Here is a 17369-nt window from a genome sequence, read left to right on the forward strand (position 1 = left end):
GAAGGGTTTCGTGCTGATTACTTCATGTTCACCTTCCATTTTCATGTTCAGTTAATCAAGAGAAGGGACACGTTGTCTTTTAGTCCCTTTGCCATTATTATGTCCCATGTTTTTGTGTAACGTTATATAACATTCTGAGCACGTTTTGCGTAACGGTATCTGTATGTGTTGTTCCCCAGGAGCTGCGGGAGCGTGTTCTGCGGGGGAAGTACCGCGTGCCCTTCTACATGTCCACCGACTGCGAGGGCATCCTGCGCAGGTTCCTGGTGCTCAACCCCACCAAACGCTGCACCCTGGAGGTGAGGAGGGCAACGGCAGGCGGCACTCAGCTTTACAGTACACGCAACCACACACACCCTGTTTGTGCACTCTTTAACACATCGCTTTATCCCTGATTAGCAAATCATGAACGACAAGTGGATTAACTCTGGCTACGACGGAGAAGAACTGAAGGCTCATATAGAGCCCCTGGAGGACCATAATGATGGCAGCCGCATCGGTGAAATACCTCTCTATCACCCCTCTACTCCCTACCTACATATCGTATTTGTCCCAAATTGCACCGTATTCCATTTTTAGTGCACTGGGAGTAGTAGTAGTAGTAGTGCACTATTGTAGGGAATAGGGTGCTATTTGGGACACGGCCTTCCTCTTCTTTCTGTGAGCCTGTATCTCTGTCTAACGTCCCTCATCTCTCCGCTCGCCTTCAGAGGTGATGGTGGGGATGGGTTACACCCGTGATGACATCAAGGACGCTCTGACCACTCGGAAGTACAACGAGGTCACCGCCACCTACCTGTTACTGGGACGCATGAATGAGGTGAGGCACAACGAGACAACGTGTGTGTGTGTGTGTGTGGGAGAGAGAGAAAATTCTTCATCATTAAAGCTTTCTGTGTTGCCCGTCTGCCTTTCCAGTGTTCCCCCTAAAATGTTTTAATTGTTTTTTATATATACATATTTCTGCCGAGACACGCTCTTAAAGGGATAGGTTCAGAGTTGGGAAAAGAATTGCCAAAGTCTGGCACTATCCCTTTAAGATCAGTATATTTGTAGGAAACAGAGCAAGCAGTGGTGTGAATGAGAGCCACCGCTTACTCCTCCTCATCTCCTTACAGTGCAGCGGCGCGCACCAGTTACATTTCAGATGGTGTCAACGTCATTTCATTTCACCATAGAGTAGATTGTCCTTTTAAAAAGTCACCAGAAGTGACCTTCTCACAGTCGTTCTACACAAAAATCCCCCTCCGCTAACTTAGCCACCGCTGCTAATACAAATCCAAGCCTGGCGTGCCAGTCTGCTACAATACGTGTGTGTGTGTCGTTCCTGTGTGTTCACACTGTCCACAATCACCTGAGTCCTGATCCTAACCTAACGTGTGTGTTTCTCTCTGTGTGTATGTCAGGTGGAGGGCAGTGAGTCTCGGTCAACCAGCAGTCTGAGCCTGGCGCGGGTACGGCCCAGCACCGTCACCAACGGCACCAGTAAACACTCTACCTCCTCCACCACCTCCGCCTCCTCCTCCCACAGCAAGACCACCCAGCGCAGCGCCTCCACCTACCACCCCCGCAGGAGGCACAGTGACTTCTGTGAGTGGGCTGTCTCTTAGTCTGCGTCCCAAAATGCACCCTATTGTGAGGTCACCGGTCGTGTGTGTGATCTTTATAATTTGTGCAGTCTATAATATCATAACATGCTGTTTATCCCAAACGACTGTAGTCCATGCAGAAATGTACATATGGGTGGCCCCATCAGAATTCAAACCCACAATATTAGTTTTACAAGTGCCTTGCTCTACCAACTGAGCCACACAGGACCAAACTTTGATTCTCATGTCGTGTCTTCTGCCCTGTCTGCCTGTTGTGCAGGCGGTCCAGCAGCGCCCCCATCCCACCCCAAGCGTAGCCCCAGCAGCGTGGCGGGGGCAGACAGGGAGCTGAAGGAGGAGGGGGGGCGCATGGCGTCCCGTAAGGTCAGCAGCAGTGTGGTGGGCAGCCGTTCCATCCAGCCCCCCTCCAGCCCCATGGTCAGCAGCGCCAACAACCCCAACCAGTCAGAGATTCCCGACCGCCGCAAGGAGATTAACACCGCCACGGTGAGCACACACACACACACACACACATAGGCCATGTTCCAGGCTCACTACATGTCAGCAAACCACATCATATAATAGTTATCTGGTGCCAGACTGCGCTGTCAATGATGTGGCACGTAACCATTGGTTGATGCAGTGCAATGCTGTCGGCCTACAATATGACCTTATACGAGACAAGGTTACAAGAGATTAATGAAACTAAGATCAGTGTGCGGAGGAATGAACCAAGAACAACACTTTGGAGAGGGAATCTACAGATTCATGCTAAACTAAGATGTGGACAGAGAGAATAGAGATGAAACGCTGGCATGTAGGGAGTCCAGTTACAGAATAAGGATGAACAACAACAACAGTGTGAACAGAGAATATGTAGATGAACCCGAGTTGAACCCTTTGAAGGGCTCAGAGGCGCTCTGACAGGGTGGACTGAGAGTGACGACAAGAGTTCAGCACTGGTACTGTGGTTCCCTAAAGTACACTCCTTTTGACCAGGGCTCATAAGTAGTGCACTATATAGTAGTCACAGTCAATCACAGTCAATGTGTTTTCTAACTGTCATTCTCCCTGCCTTTCAGAACAACGTCCCAGCAAGTGCCATGATCCGCCGGAACACATACGTGTGCACCACGGACCGGAACAGCACAGACAGGCCCTCCCTGCTGCAGAACGGCAAGGAGAACAGGTGAGCAGAGTCTTTGGGTTTCATGTTTGAGCGTTGTACATGTGCTTCTACATTTGTTGAGTCCTCGAGAATAATAGCAGGGATACTGTACATTCACTTTCTCAACATTGTGTGCATTAATAACCTGTGTTTTGACTGTACTGTAGTGGTGTTTTTGTGTGTATAACATTCATTACGTCTCTTGACTATGGGATAAAGAGCTTACTGGTATGTGCCAGAAGGTGGTGGTTATCATGTGACCTACGGTCCTAGCACTGGGGGAGGGGTGGGGGTGGAGGGGGAAAGCGGTGGCAGGCTGTGTTCCAACTTGACCAGCAACCGCCTTCTAGGCCCTGTCAATGCAATGCAACCGCCTTCTAGGCTCTGTCAATGCAATGCAACCGCCTTCTAGGCTCTGTCAATGCAATGCACCTGCCTTCTATGCCCTGTCAGTGCAGTGCAACCGCCTTCTAGGCCCTGTCAATGTCATACTGACATGCATGCTGTCATACAATTACATGCTATATATTACATAATCATGCATTACATTCTACACATTTTCAATTCCTGCTCCTGGTCTCTTTTGCTCTGGGGCTCAGGTTGAGGGTAAATGATTGTGCTCTGAAACAGCTGCAAATCAACCAAAGGACTATAATGTGTCTGCCCTACTCGCCCCTCTCCCTGTGTGAGTGTGTGTCTGTCTATCAGAGCTCTGGTTATTTAGAGCGTTAAGTAAAGCGGCCCCAGGCCAACAGGGGCTCAGCCAGCCTAGCTAACCCGGCCAGTCAGGGAGAACTGTAGGGAGCGGGCCAAGGGGACGAGGGGAGGGGAGCTCTGCCAGGTGGATGAAAGGATGCAGGGTTAAGGGGGCATGGGGAAGGTGGGGGGCTACTGCTGTACGTACACAAGCCTCCAAGCAGATGGCTGAAATCTTCATTTTCAGTCTCTCTCTCCCTCAAGCCCTCTCTCTCGATCTCTCACCCTATCTCTCTATTTCTCACCCTCTCTCTCTATCTCTCACCCACTCTTTCTATCTCTCACCCACTCTCTCTATCTCCAACCTCTCTCTCTCTCTCTCTCTCTCTCTCTCTCTCTCTCTCTCTCTCTCTCTCTCTCTCTCTCTCTATCTCTCACCTTCTCTCTCTGTATCTCTCCCTCTCTCTGTATCTCTCACCCTCTCTCTCTATCTCTCACCCTCTCTGTATCTCTCACCCACCCCCCTCTCTCTCTCACTCACCCTCTCTCTCTGCATCTCTCACCCTCTCTCTCTACATCTCTCACTCTCTGCATCTCTCACCCTCTCTCTCTGTATCTCTCACCTTCTCTCTCTACATCTCTCACCCTCTCTCTCTCTGTATCTCTCACCCTCTCTCTGTATCTCTCTCTGTATCTCTCACCCTCTCTCTATCTCTTTCACCTTCTCTCACCCTTTCTCTCTGTATCTCTCACCCTCTCTCTCTGTATCTCTCACCCTCTCTCTCTGTATTATATCTCACCCTCTCTGTATCTCTCACCCACCCCCCTCTCTCTCTCTCTCTCTGTCTCTCTCTCTCACCCCCTCTCACCCTCTCTATCTCTCACACTCACCCTCTCTCTCACTCACCCTCTCTCTCTCTATCTCTCATCCACTATCTCTATCTCTCACCCACTATCTCTATCTCTCACCCTCTCTCTCTATCGCTCACCCTCTCTCAGTATCGCTCACCCTCTCTCTGTATCTCTCACCCTCTATTTTTTACATCCCCTCTCTCTCTCTCACCCTCCCTCTATCGCTCACCCTCTCTCTGTATCGCTCACCCTCTCTCTGTATCTCTCACCCTCTCTCTCACTCACCCCCTCTCTCTCTCACTCACCCTCTCTCTCTATCGCTCACCCTTTCTCTCTATCTCTCACCCTCTCTGTATCTCTCACCCTCTCTCTCGGTATCTCTCACCCTCTCTCTCTGTAACTCACCCATCTCTCACCCCCTCTCTCTGTATCTCTCACCCTCTCTCTCTATCGCTCACCCTCTCACTGTATATCTCACCCCCTCTCTGTATCTCTCACCCTCTCACTGTATCTCTCCCCCTCTCTATCTCTCACCCTCTCACTGTATCTCTCACCCTCTCTCTCTCTATCTCTCACCCTATCTCTCACCCTCTCACTGTATCTCTCACCCTCTATCTCTCACCCTCTCACCCATCTCCCCCCCCCTATCTTTATCTCTCACCCTCTCTCTCTGTATCTCTCACCCTCTCACTGTATCTCTCACCCTCTCACTGTATATCTCACCCCCTCTCTGTATCTCTCACCCTCTCACTGTATCTCTCCCCCTCTATGTATCTCTCACCCTCTCTCTCTATCTCTCACCCTCTCACTGTATCTCTCACCCTCTCCCTGTATCTCTTACCCTCTCTCTGTATCTCTTACCCTCTCTCTCTGTATCTCTCACCCTCTCTCTCACTCACCCTCTCTCTCTATCGCTCACCCTCTCACTCTCTGTAACTCACCCATCTCTCACCCCCTCTCTCTTTATCTCTCACCCTCTCTCTCTGTATCTCTCACCCTCTGTCTCTATCTCTTACCCTCTCTCACTGTATCTCTCACCCTCTCTCTGTATCTCTTACCCTCTCTCTCTGTATCTCTCACCCTCTCTCTGTATCTCTCACCCTCTCTCTCTGTATCTCTTACCCTCTCTCTCTGTATCTCTCACCCTCTCTCTCTGTATCTCTCACCCTCTCTCTCTGTATCTCTCACCCTCTCTCTCTGTATCTCTCACCCTCTCTCTGTATCTCTCACCCTCTCACTGTATCTCTCACCCTCTCTCTCTATATCTCTCACCCTCTGTCTGTATCTCTTACCCTCTATCTCTGTATCTCTCACCCTCTCTCTCTATCTCTCACCCTCTCTGTATCTCTCACCCTCTCTCTCTGTATCTCTCACCCTCTCTCTCTGTAACTCACCCATCTCTCGCCCCCTCTCTGTATCTCTCACCCTCTATCTCTGTATCTCTCACCCTCTCTCTCTATCTCTTACCCTCTCTCACTTTATCTCTCACCCTCTCACTGTATCTCTCACCCCCTCTCTGTATCTCTCACCCCCTCTCTGTATCTCTCACCCCCTCTCTGTATCTCTCACCCTCTCTCTCTGTAACTCTCACCCTCTCTCTGTAACTCTCACCCTCTCTCTCTATCTCTCACCCTCTCTCTCTATCTCTCACCCTCTCTCTCTGTATCTCTCACCCTCTCTCTCTGTATCTCTCGCCCTCTCTATCTCTCACCCTCTCTCACTGTATATCTCACTCTCTCTGTATCTCTTACCCTCTCTCTCTATCTCTCACCCTCTCTCTCTGTAACTCTCACTCTCTCTCTCTGTAACTCTCACCCTCTCTCTGTAATTCTCACCCTCTCTCTGTAACTCTCACCCTCTCTCTCTATCTCTCACCCTCTCACTGTATCTCTTACCCTCTCTCTCTGTATCTCTCGCCCTCTCTCTGTATCACTTACCCTCTCTATCTCTCACCCTCTCTCACTGTATATCTCACTCTCTCTGTATCTCTTACCCTCTCTCTCTATCTCTCACCCTCTCTCTCTGTAACTCTCTCTCTCTCTCTGTAACTCTCACCCTCTCTCTGTAATTCTCACCCTCTCTCTCTGTAACTCTCACCCTCTCTCTGTATCTCTCACCCTCTCTCTCTGTATCTCTCACCCTCTCTCACTGTATCTCTCACCCTCTCTCTGTATCACTTACCCTCTCTCTCTGTATCTCTTACTCTCTATCTCTCACCCTCTCTCTCTGTAACTCTCACCCTCTCTCTCTGTAATTCTCACCGTCTCTCTGTAACTCTCACCCTCTCTCTCTGTAACTCTCACCCTCTCTCTCTGTAACTCTCACCCTCTCTCTCTGTAACTCTCACCCTCTCTCTGTAATTCTCACCCTCTCTCTATCTCTCACCTTCTCTTTTTCTCTCTTTCCCTTTCTATTTCTATGCTCACTTTTCTATTCTCACATTTTACCAGCATACCAGTCACATTCCTCCCACATCCCCCTTTCCAGTCTGTCCTTCCCTCCTCCTCCCTGATCCCCCTCTCCCCCTCACAGTCTGTTTCCTCCAAAGGCCCAGTTCTGATTTGGCCTCACCAGCCTTCTCTTTCTGTCTTTTGAAAGCCAACACAAGTGGAAGCTCCTACCCTGGGACTCTGTAAAGGTTCACTATCCCTCTGCCAGATCCAAACTAACTCCAGCTAAAGCCTTTATGGCTCAGATCGTTTGTCTCAACGGATACATTAGAACGATGAGATGTCCTGTGCAAATGCTTTTTTTAGGCTGGATCATGTTGTTGTGTTGTATTGTATTGTTGTATGTTTTATTTATGTCATGTATTGATTGTTGTTGTTCTTGGCCAGGTCTCCATTGATAAAGAGACTCTGGGTCTCAATGGGCTTTTCCAGGTTAAATTAAGGTTAAATTAAGGTTAAATAAATGTTTAAAAACAATAAAAATACATTATGAACTGAGCACCTCACTGTTAATGGTTGAGTGATGGATGAATGGGATGATGATCTGATTGTTTTGTCCTTTCTGCTCTCTCCTCTCTCAGCTCCATGTCCCACCGGCTGCCCCCGGCCTCACCCTCCACCCACAGCATCGCTGGGGCCTCGGGGACCTCCTCCTCTTCAGGCTCCCGCCTCACCCGGGGCTCCAGCATCCGCAGCACCTTCCACGGGGGCCAGCTGAGGGACCGGCGGCCTCCCTCCCATGCACCCCCCACCTCCCCCACTCTGTCCCACGACGCCAGCCCCCTGCCGCACGCACGTACCCGCGCCACCTCCAACCTGTTCAGCAAGCTCACCTCCAAGCTCACGCGCAGGTAAGAGGAGAGTGAAGGGAGTGTGAGGAAGCCCTGCGCTTTAGCCCCCCAGTATAAGGATGACAACACTTCTAGGCTAGTCCATAGTGAGGGTAGAATTCTTAGCTTTAACCCTGTTGACTGGATATTTAAGGAATTTCAGTAGAAACATCAGAAGTGTAAGCAATCCTAGTCTAAACACCTGAAAGGGACAGGAAGCGTGAAATTGGGAGGATTCTAATAGATGTTAGGTGTAATTATACGATGCTGCGCGCAACATTGTGAAATTCAACACTCGTCAGGGATAGCGACTGCCGTTTAAGCAATTAGATCAAATAAAGATCATGTACGGTCTAGCAAGGACAAGGATTACTGTGAGCATTTGCTCCTGTTACGCCCCTGTGTTATTTTAAGTGTGAAAATCTGGGGAGCTCTTTGTTTAGCGAAGCCCTGTAAACTGCTCATCTGTGTGCACTGATGGAGACAGGCCTGAACCAAAAGGGAATGTTGATTCAGGCAAATCAACATGAAATAGCACCCTAAATGAGACTAGCGTGAGGTAGAGAGGCCTTTATGGGTCCAACAAGTTAGACGCGTTCCGAAATGGAAAAATGCATAAAACATTTTTAAAATAAAGAGACCCGTTCCGAACAGACCCGAGGACAACTAGACCCTTTCCGTATAGACCTGGTCGGATCCAGACCCGGTCCGAGCCGAGTGAAAGAAGCAGCAGAAAAGTCTATTTTTAAACTACTTTATGAACCGGAACTGATAAAGCGTGAAGGAGAGGAGGTAAAGAGAGGTGACGCTTTAGCAGGGGTCGTGCTGTGTGTAGGCTACTGTGAGTGTGTGTGAGTGACACGGGAACAGGGAGGGGGGAGGGAGAGGAGAAAAACTGGCAACCAAACAAGCTGACTCGCGCTATAGTAGACTAATAGCTGCCATGGCTAGGTTATTTATCATCCAAAATGTTTACATAGTACCTGTCTTGACTGCATCAAACCAGGAGGAGCTAGTTAAGCTAGCAGATAGCTAGGCTAATTGGTGTTGCATGCTCTTTCTCGTCCCACAGTTACAAACAGCAACAACTCCATTCAGAATATAAATTAGCTGCCTACCTGTTGGCTCTTGGTCGTTGTAGCATTTAATTTTTAAATCCATCATTTTAATTCCATATTCCATTGATTAGATATTTCCTAACCTTCGTCCCGAACAGAGGCTCTATGACTATAGCCTATTGTCGCTTTGATGACTTATGATTGACCAACAACAAGCTTACACGTGCCCCTCTCGTGAAAAGCAAAGGGTAGCAGCATCAATTATACAATTACTGTAGCAGTCGCGTTTGGATCTGTATGGGTCCTTCTGGAAAAGTCCGTTGAAATGACTCGTACCCGTGACAATCTGATCCGACCCAGACACGTGACATAATTTAGAGTTCTTGATCTGGAACCACTCGGGTCCTGGATCGGGTCTCGGGTATTCGGAGCCGTGAAGAACTCTAGCGTGTAGGCTACAGTGTTAGATAGTGTGTTAAGGACAATATAGTTAGGCAACTGTAGAGGAGGGCACACAAAGCCCAAGACAGGTGACAGTGACTTCCTCAATATGGAGAGCATTCATCTTATCCCTAGAGACACAGTGGAGTCAGTAAGGTGTGTGTGTCTGGCCATCGGTACTCAGACTTACACTGCTGGAGGGTCCGAAATGCTTCTGACGCCCCCCTCTCTCACTCTCCTTAATCTGCATTGACTTTACTCAGGCTTACTTCCTCCTCTATTAACCACAGGCTTCAAACCCCCCACTTACCCAGTTCACATCTTCCTACTACACTCTCTCTCTTGGTCTTGGCTGTTTTTTGGGGAGGTGCTTCATGTTTTCTTTTCTGTTTCTTAACTACTTTGCTTTTCCTGGTTAACTTTACTTTTCCTTGTTAACTTTTTCTTGTTAACTTTACTTTTCCTTGTTAACTTTTTCTTGTTAACTTTACTTTTCCTTGTTAACTTTACTTTTCCTTGCCAATCAGCTGCAATCTTTTATCCTTCTTCCCCCCTTATCCATATCTCGTTCTCTCTCTGTCTTTCTTTCTCTGTCTCGCTGTTTCTCCCTCTTCTTCCTCGTAGGGTCAATCTTGACCCCTCTAAGCGTCCCAACTCAAACAAGTCCGTCTCGGGCTGCACTCTTCCGCAGGGATCAAAAACAGTTAGTAAGTTATTCTTCCCATGTTTCTGGCTCCTTCTCTCTGCCTGCCTGTCAGTCTGTCTGCCTGTCTGTCTGCCAGTACCTCCAACCCCTCGCACACTCCCCTCTCATTCACTGCCTCAGTCTGTGTGCGGCTGTCTGTTGTCTGGGTTCAGTACAAGAGCGCACTCTAGAGGCCACAGGTGACACAGCATACCCTTGACAACAACAGAACAACAGCCAGCAACGACCCTGCTTTCCAAATGCTTTTAAAATGAGTGCAGGCGTATACATTCTTCTTGTATTTTCAGTTCAATTAAAGGCAATTGGTTAATGGATTTATTATTGTATGGATATCTACCAACTGATTGTGGCACTTCAAACAATAATACATGATTGGACATGAAACATTTCTTTATTCTTATCTTTGGAAATCAAAGGGGTCTGATGTGACTTTGGACTCTACGGGCTGTTCTTTACCTTCTCCTAAAGCTTTAGGGTGAGTGGTGATGACCTCACCACACATTGTGCAGTTGTATGCCGTCCAGTTGTAGTTTTGTAAGACGGTGACTCATTTAATGAACTCCATATATTCCTCGCGTTGTTAAAACACCATCAGTCTCAGAGCCAGTTCTGTGAAGTTGTTTCAGTGTTTTTGGTTAAGCCTACCTACCTCTTTGCCACAACACAACGGTATCACAAAGCCAAGGAGGCACAGATTGGTACAGTTTTGTTTGTAAGGAGCTGCTGCCATGCGTCCTTAGCATTGCTGACACTTTAAACTAGGATTAGTTGCTTAATAGAGCCTTTATCCCCCTCTTAACGGGATCCTCTTCACAGTCCCAGCCAGAGGCACAGGCTTGTCATTCCTTATCCTCCCTCTCCACTCCTCTCCACTCACCATGGGCTCCACTCACTCCCTCTCTCCCAGAGAGAGATTTGACCCAACATGGTAGCCCAGACGCTATCCCACTGGCAGATTTGTTTTAAGACACTCGACAGCTCAGATCTCTCCACTATCCTGTTTGATGGAGATTTTCTAGAAGGAAACCTCTAGTCCTTTCAAGAAACGCCTAGTTTCTGGAAAGGCATGTGGTTTGCCAGGTTCTTGGAGATGACATTTGAAATGGGAAGGTTACGAACATGGGCGACACTGTTTGTGGTGCTTGAAAAGCAGCGCCCCCTTGTGTGTGTTAGATGGATGTGTAATGGGACATCTCAAAACCTGTCCATACTTTAGTGGTAGTAGACATTGGGCGAACACCATGTGCTTTCATATGCTTTTTGTCCGAATTTATGGTACACATGTTCTACAAACCCACTGTCACGCATTGCAAGCAGTAGAAGCTTTCTAGTCTCTTGGCAGACACCCAAACCTGCCCCCAGTCCTTTTCTCTAAAATAGCTTTCTCGTGTGGCTTCAAAGTGTATGTTTTTATTTATTTCATTTCCTTGCATTTCGGAAGGTTGATGTCACTCTGGCTCTGATGAGTTGATGTTGGTGTTGTGGTTGATGTTGCCTTGCTGAGGGAAGCATTGGAATAGGAAGGGGAGGGAACAAGGGATATTTCTCTATTGGCTGATTCATTCCTAACACGCACCTTTGTCTTCCTCTTGAGGGTCACAGACGAACCTGAGAGAGTCTGCAGATCTCCGGTCACAAGGTGAGTGTATACAATACAGTATGTCCCACTGTGATAAGAACCTCTTTAATTACTGGCCCAAGATCAGTTTCCCCAAACCCAGTTGTAACCACATTCATTATGATCACACAATGCAAAACAGACCCCAGACCAGCTAGTTAGTTGTGATGGATATCAATCAAATACATTCTTTATCACTCCATGTCTGCCCACCATTGGGCAGTATGACAGCTCCAGGACCAGTAGTTACTAAAGGCATTTCTATTCTCTCCCTCACAATGTAGCCTCGGCTGCACAGTCTCTGGTCAGACAGTCTCTGGTTAAATCCAGCAGGTAAAGCTCAGAGCATGGGTCAATGCAGCATTAGCTCTAAATGCCCTTGGTGTGACTCGTAGATAGTAGATGTGGTACCCTGTGCTAGATGCCTGTGATTGAGTGCCTCTCTAATTCTTTTCTGAAGTAGGCTCCTCGGTGTGTGATAATAACAATTTAAACTCCCCATCCTTTGACATGAACCGCATTCTCACTTACTCAAATTATTTGAATAAATTAATAAATACCCATAATGTAGACATGCCGAATACTTACGGAGCTTCCATTTCACAACTTCCACTCTTAGTTGTGTTGGGTTGGTGGTGTGTGGATATAGTTGGTAAGTCATGCTGTTGAACTTGCCTATGATTCCAAGAGTAGTACTAGTACTAGTGTTTGGTATCCTGGCTATGTCCACCCCTAAACCTACACCTACCTACACAGCAGATGTGTTTTTGCTAGCTTGTGACTGAGCAAGGTAAGATACCACCTCAAGCTGATTCTGTGACCCACCAGGACAGCATTCCAAGGAAACATTTCTGCTTTAAAATGTAAATAAATCCCAACTTAAATTAGCTGTGCAAACCACCAGGGCTGGGCTCAATTTCATTTTCATTCAGGAAGTACACTGAAATTCCAATTTTCTTCAATGCTTTTCGATGAGGATTTTTTAAAATTAGAATTGGAATTTGGTTCAATTTCTGTACTTACTGAATTGAAATGGAATTGACCACAACCCTGCCATCCAAAGACACCTCCAGAAGTACTAATGTAATGATAAGAATATACAGTGCATTCGGAAGGTATTCAAACCCCCTTACACTTTTCCACATTTTGTTATGTTACAGCCTTATGCAAAAATTTATCAAATAATTTTTTCCCTCATCAATCTACACACAATACCCCATAATGACAATGCGAAAACAGGTTTTTAGAAATGTTTGCTAATTTATTCAAACAAAAAAACAGAAATACCTAATAAACATAAGTATTCAGACACTTTGCTATGAGACTCAAAATTGAGGTCAAGTGCATCCTGTTTCCATTGATCATCTTTTAGATTTTTCTACATCTTGATTGGAGTCTACCTGTGGTAAATTCAATTGATTGGACATAATTTGGAAAGGCACACACCTTTCTATATAAGGTCCCACAGTTGACAGCGCATGTCAAAAACCAAGCCATGAGGTCAAAGGAATTGTCCGTAGAGCTCCGAGACAGGATTGTGTCGAGGCACAGATCTGGGGAAGGACACCAAAAAATATCTGCAGCATTGAAGGTCCTCAAGAACACAGTGGCCTCCATCATTCTTAAATGTAAAAAGTTTGGAACCACCAAGACTCTTCCTAGAGCTGGCTACCCGGCCAAACTGAGCAATCGGGGGAGAAGGGCCTTGGTCAGGGAGGTGACCAAGAACCCGATGGTCACTGACAGAGCTTCAGAGTTTCTCTGGAGATGGGAGATCCTTCCAGAAGGACAACCACCTCTGCAGCACTCCACCAATCAGGCCTTTATGGTAGAGTGGCCAGATGGAAGCCACTCTTCAGTAAAAGGTACATGACAGCCTACTTGGTTTGCCAAAAGGCACCTAAATGAGCGCTCAGGACCTCAGACTGGGGCGAAGGTTCACCTTCCAACAGGACAACGACCCTAAACACACAGCCAAGATAATGCAGGAGTGTCTTCGGGACAAGTCTCTGAATGTCCTTGAGTGGCCCAGCCAGAGCCCGGACTTGAACCCGATCAATCATCTCTGGAGAGACCTGAAAATAGCTGTGCAGCGACGCTCCCCACCTAACCTGATAGAGCTTGAGAGCGAAAAAGAATTGGAGAAACTCCCCAAATACAGGTGTGCCAAGGTTGTAGCATCATACCCAAGAAGACTCCAAGCTGTAATCGCTGCCAAAGGGTCTGAGTACTTATGTAAATGTGATATTTCCGTTTTTCATTTTAATGCATTTGCAAACATTTAAAAAATATATATGTTTTTGCTTTGTCATGGGGTATTGTGTGTAGATTGATGGGGGACTGTTTAATCAATTTTAGAATAAGGCTGTAACGTAGCAAAATGTGGAAAAAGTCAAGGGATCTGAAAACTTTCTGAATGCACCAAGCATACATCATTGAGTGGGGCAGGACTGTAGCCTGGTCTAATGAATGAGGTATGATGGTGCAGCATCACTTAGAATGCTGTTGCCTTGAAGAACACGTGTCCTCAAAAAGGTAAAATTGTGTTGTTGACTTGCCTAAATTGTGTTGCTGCCTAATATTCAATTTTATTGCGCTTTGGTATCCTCTGAATAGTGCACCACAGATTTATTGTTCTAGAATTGTCTAAATTAAGATGGCGATGCAGCTTGTGTGTGTTGTGGATGCTACATCCACTCTTCAGTGAAGACTGTTAAAAACATTTTCTATACTTTCATTTCTATTGGCCTTGTTATCTATTTGAATTAATTTCTATTGCTGTTGATAAATTAAGAGTAGTGGCTGTTAAACCAAACCCTATATGATACTAATCTATTTCTCCCCTGTCCCCTTCTTCCCTTCCACTCACCCACATTAATGCATCATCTCACCCACACTCCACCTGCACCCTCTTCTGTCATTCAATCTCTCACCCCAACTCACTCCCCCACTCCCCACACACTTTGCCCCTGCAGTCGCCATCTACCTGGGCATCAAAAAGCGGCAGAGCCCCGGACCCCCCGATGCGGCTGGGATGTGAGGGTGCGGAGCCCGCGGGACCCGGCAGAGGTGGTGCTGGCGCTGCGCGAGGCGGCCCAGGGCTGCGGCTGCCAGGTCCACCTGGCTGGGCCCTTCCTGCTCTCCTGCACCCACGGGGCGGCTGGCTCACGCGTGGCCTTCGAGGCTGATGTGTGCCAGCTGCCCGCAGGCCCCGCCGAGACCAGCGGCGTGCGCTTCAAACGGCTGTGGGGGGCGCCGCTCGCCTTCCGGGACATCGCCACAAAAGTGTCCAAGGAGCTGGAGCTCTGAGGGCGACAGGGGGTGGGGCAGAGGGCTTCTACACTGGACAGACTGACTGAGGGGGCGGGAGAAGGAGACGGGCAGAACCCGCTACCCCCACTGCCAACCTCGCCTCACCCCCGCCAAAGACCCGCTTCTGGTGCCACACTGACACACAGGCACGGATGGTCCGGGCCCGCCACTCACAGACCTATGACCTACAAACCCTGCTAAGGCACCTCAATATTATGTGAATCTACGGAGTCAAGCAGTTATTTTTTAATTCCATATTTGCAGATGAAAATATTTTTCGTCAATGTCGTTATGATTATATTTGTTGTCGTTCCTTTTTAACAGCTGCTATTTAAAAGTTTTTTTCATTTAGTTTTTCTTGTTTTCGCTTCAATGAGTGATTGACGCAGACTAAATGCATATTTAAGAAACAAGGGACCAGCCCTTTCCTAGACAGACCTCCAGGCTATAGAGCAGGGGTGTCAAACTCATTTTACCCTGGAGGCCGCATTCGGTCTTCAACGAGGTCCGGAGGGCTGCACTGAAAATGTGACATATTTCTTCGCAGTCAATTTTCCAAAAATAGTCCTCTACCCATAGTTTTTTTTAAATGATTATGCTCTAGCTTTAGACTGCCTAGCTTTATTTGGGAGATTATTAACAAGCTGGACACAGTCAATAAACTGTATGAATGTAGGTCCATTATCTTATCATTTCTACACAGTTTCAATTTGGTTGTAGTTATTTTAAAGTATACCATTGTTCTGTTTTGTTTTACTGAAACCCGCGGGCCAGATTGGACCCCCTCACGCACCGAATCCTGCCCGTGGGCCGTATGTTTGACACGCCTGCTATATAGGGAGACATGCAGAAATGCAGAGACGGACAACAACAAAAACAATGCTGGAAAACAAAATGCCAGATTCTTCTGCCCATCCATCGCATCTGCTCAATTCTGTAAGGCCCCCTCTGCTACTCTCGTCAAGTTTCATTTTGTGTTTTGTATATACCGGTATGTTGGTTACCAATGAGCAAAGCTGTCTGACTTCAATGTCCAAAACAGAGTAGGCGATGACTGCTCTTCTGAGCCACTAACCCTTTGATTTTCTGCGTTTCAGCAGGTAATGTACACAGGCATTCTACACATTCTTCTGGGAGCACTTTTGATTTAGCAATATCACCTCTTCAATTGTATTTCCTCTTAAATGGTACAGCACATCCACCAGGCCAAGATTCCAAACATGATTTGATATAAGCGGTGTTTAGTATAATGTTGGGGAACATCATTTGTCACATTTCAAGGAATCTCAATGGATCACTTTTTTTGTATAAGATGACCCAAGATCGCGTAAAAAAAGAGAATTGGATCAACTCCTAATTTTCTGCTCAAAAAGAAAATAGTATCATTGATCACACAGACTAACAACTACAGCGATGCTTGTTGAATTGCATTCAGTATTTCAATTGGTCAGCAAAACAGGCGTTATGTAGCCGCTTCCCTTCTGGTAACCAATCAGCCTTCTGTATTCCTGAGTGACGTATGAGAGTGAGGTTGGTAGTTTAGAATGTGACCCTGGGTGACGTTGAAATCAACCCTGACACTCTTCTATAAATGAAGCACGCTCCCAAGCTCCTCACAATAGATCCAAGTCGGGTAGATAGTCAAGGCCTGAGTGAGTGACTGTTTGTCACTGGCTTTGGTTTGCACCAATAAACAGTAATGGTCCTTGTCGCCTGGCAGTGGGTCACAGCAGCAGACATGCCAGAACTTCATTCCCAGTTGGTGCAGTGAGCTGCAGTGGGCTCTTCTAAAGCCCTCAGAACCATGTTTCTATTTTCTCAGCTCAGACTGTTGGTGTCGCTGAATGTTCCTCAACCTTTCTTGTTTGCTGAAAGTCTGTCTGGTCTTTAAATGGCTCAAAGATTCATCAAGAGTGGATGTTCTCATTACAGAATGTGTTTGTCACTGTTCCAGTATGATGACATCTCTACAGTATGTAACATCCCAGTTATATTCCGTAACCTGTGACACCCCTGACCATCTTCACCAGCCTGCCCACACTGGACTGCCTGCCCAACACAATCTTCAGTCGTTTTCAAACTCCACCATTTTCCACCTTATTCCTTTTGGCAAAATTTAAATTGCACACGTGTATGGCAGTATTACATAGTAATCCAGGACACTACTATGACTTCAGTTTGCCTGTTGCAAGGAATCATGGGAGTTTTTAGTTGCAACAGGTGGCCACAAATGTCTTAAAATGTGAAAGCTGTGATTTAGGGCAATTCTTTTGCAACTTTGCCCAAAATAGGACCTCTTGCCCAACAATTCCCATCTGTATTGCTAAAAGCTTAGGACCATGCTTCAAGAGTAGGAAGTCGTTGTGTGCGTTTGAAGCCGTCGCTGTTATCGATAAAACGGGGTGCAACTATGGAAATGACTGACCTGCAGTCCTGCATGTCTCCTGAGGAAAATTGTATGAAGCAAAAATAAATTTCTCCTTTCAAATTCTGACATTTTGGATCAAGTTTATTTTTGTTCTCAGTGGGTTTGATGTGGTGTCAATAGATGACAGATTGGTCATGTTATATGTTTGTTTATTGTACCATGGTTTTAGGGCGTTTACGAGGCTGCTGTAGCGTGTGCACGTGGTGTGGGTGTGTGCCCAC

At 46.9% G+C, this 17369-nt stretch overlaps 1 protein-coding gene across 3 annotated transcripts in view; it reads left to right on the forward strand.

Moving 5' to 3' along the window:
- LOC118384130 (MAP/microtubule affinity-regulating kinase 4-like) overlaps positions 1–17214 on the forward strand; it is a 68041-nt gene extending 50827 nt beyond the window's left edge. Inside the window, exons 9-18 of one of the 3 annotated variants that reach the window (XM_035770471.2) lie at positions 180–299; positions 400–499; positions 711–820; positions 1407–1590; positions 1870–2096; positions 2672–2778; positions 7337–7606; positions 9709–9791; positions 11385–11429; positions 14384–14595. In XM_035770471.2, coding sequence (XP_035626364.1) covers positions 180–299; positions 400–499; positions 711–820; positions 1407–1590; positions 1870–2096; positions 2672–2778; positions 7337–7606; positions 9709–9791; positions 11385–11429; positions 14384–14448 — 1311 coding nt within the window. In that variant the 3' untranslated portion in view covers positions 14449–14595. Of the gene's footprint in view, positions 1–179; positions 300–399; positions 500–710; positions 821–1406; positions 1591–1869; positions 2097–2671; positions 2779–7336; positions 7607–9708; positions 9792–11384; positions 11430–14383 lie in introns of all 3 variants that reach the window. The other 2 variants (XM_035770478.2, XM_035770464.2) reach the window with 2 other exon arrangements.
- Positions 17215–17369: the final 155 nt, after the last annotated feature.

This window comes from Oncorhynchus keta, chromosome 1, assembly GCF_023373465.1.
Source record: "Oncorhynchus keta strain PuntledgeMale-10-30-2019 chromosome 1, Oket_V2, whole genome shotgun sequence".
Classification (NCBI taxonomy): domain Eukaryota; kingdom Metazoa; phylum Chordata; class Actinopteri; order Salmoniformes; family Salmonidae; genus Oncorhynchus; species Oncorhynchus keta.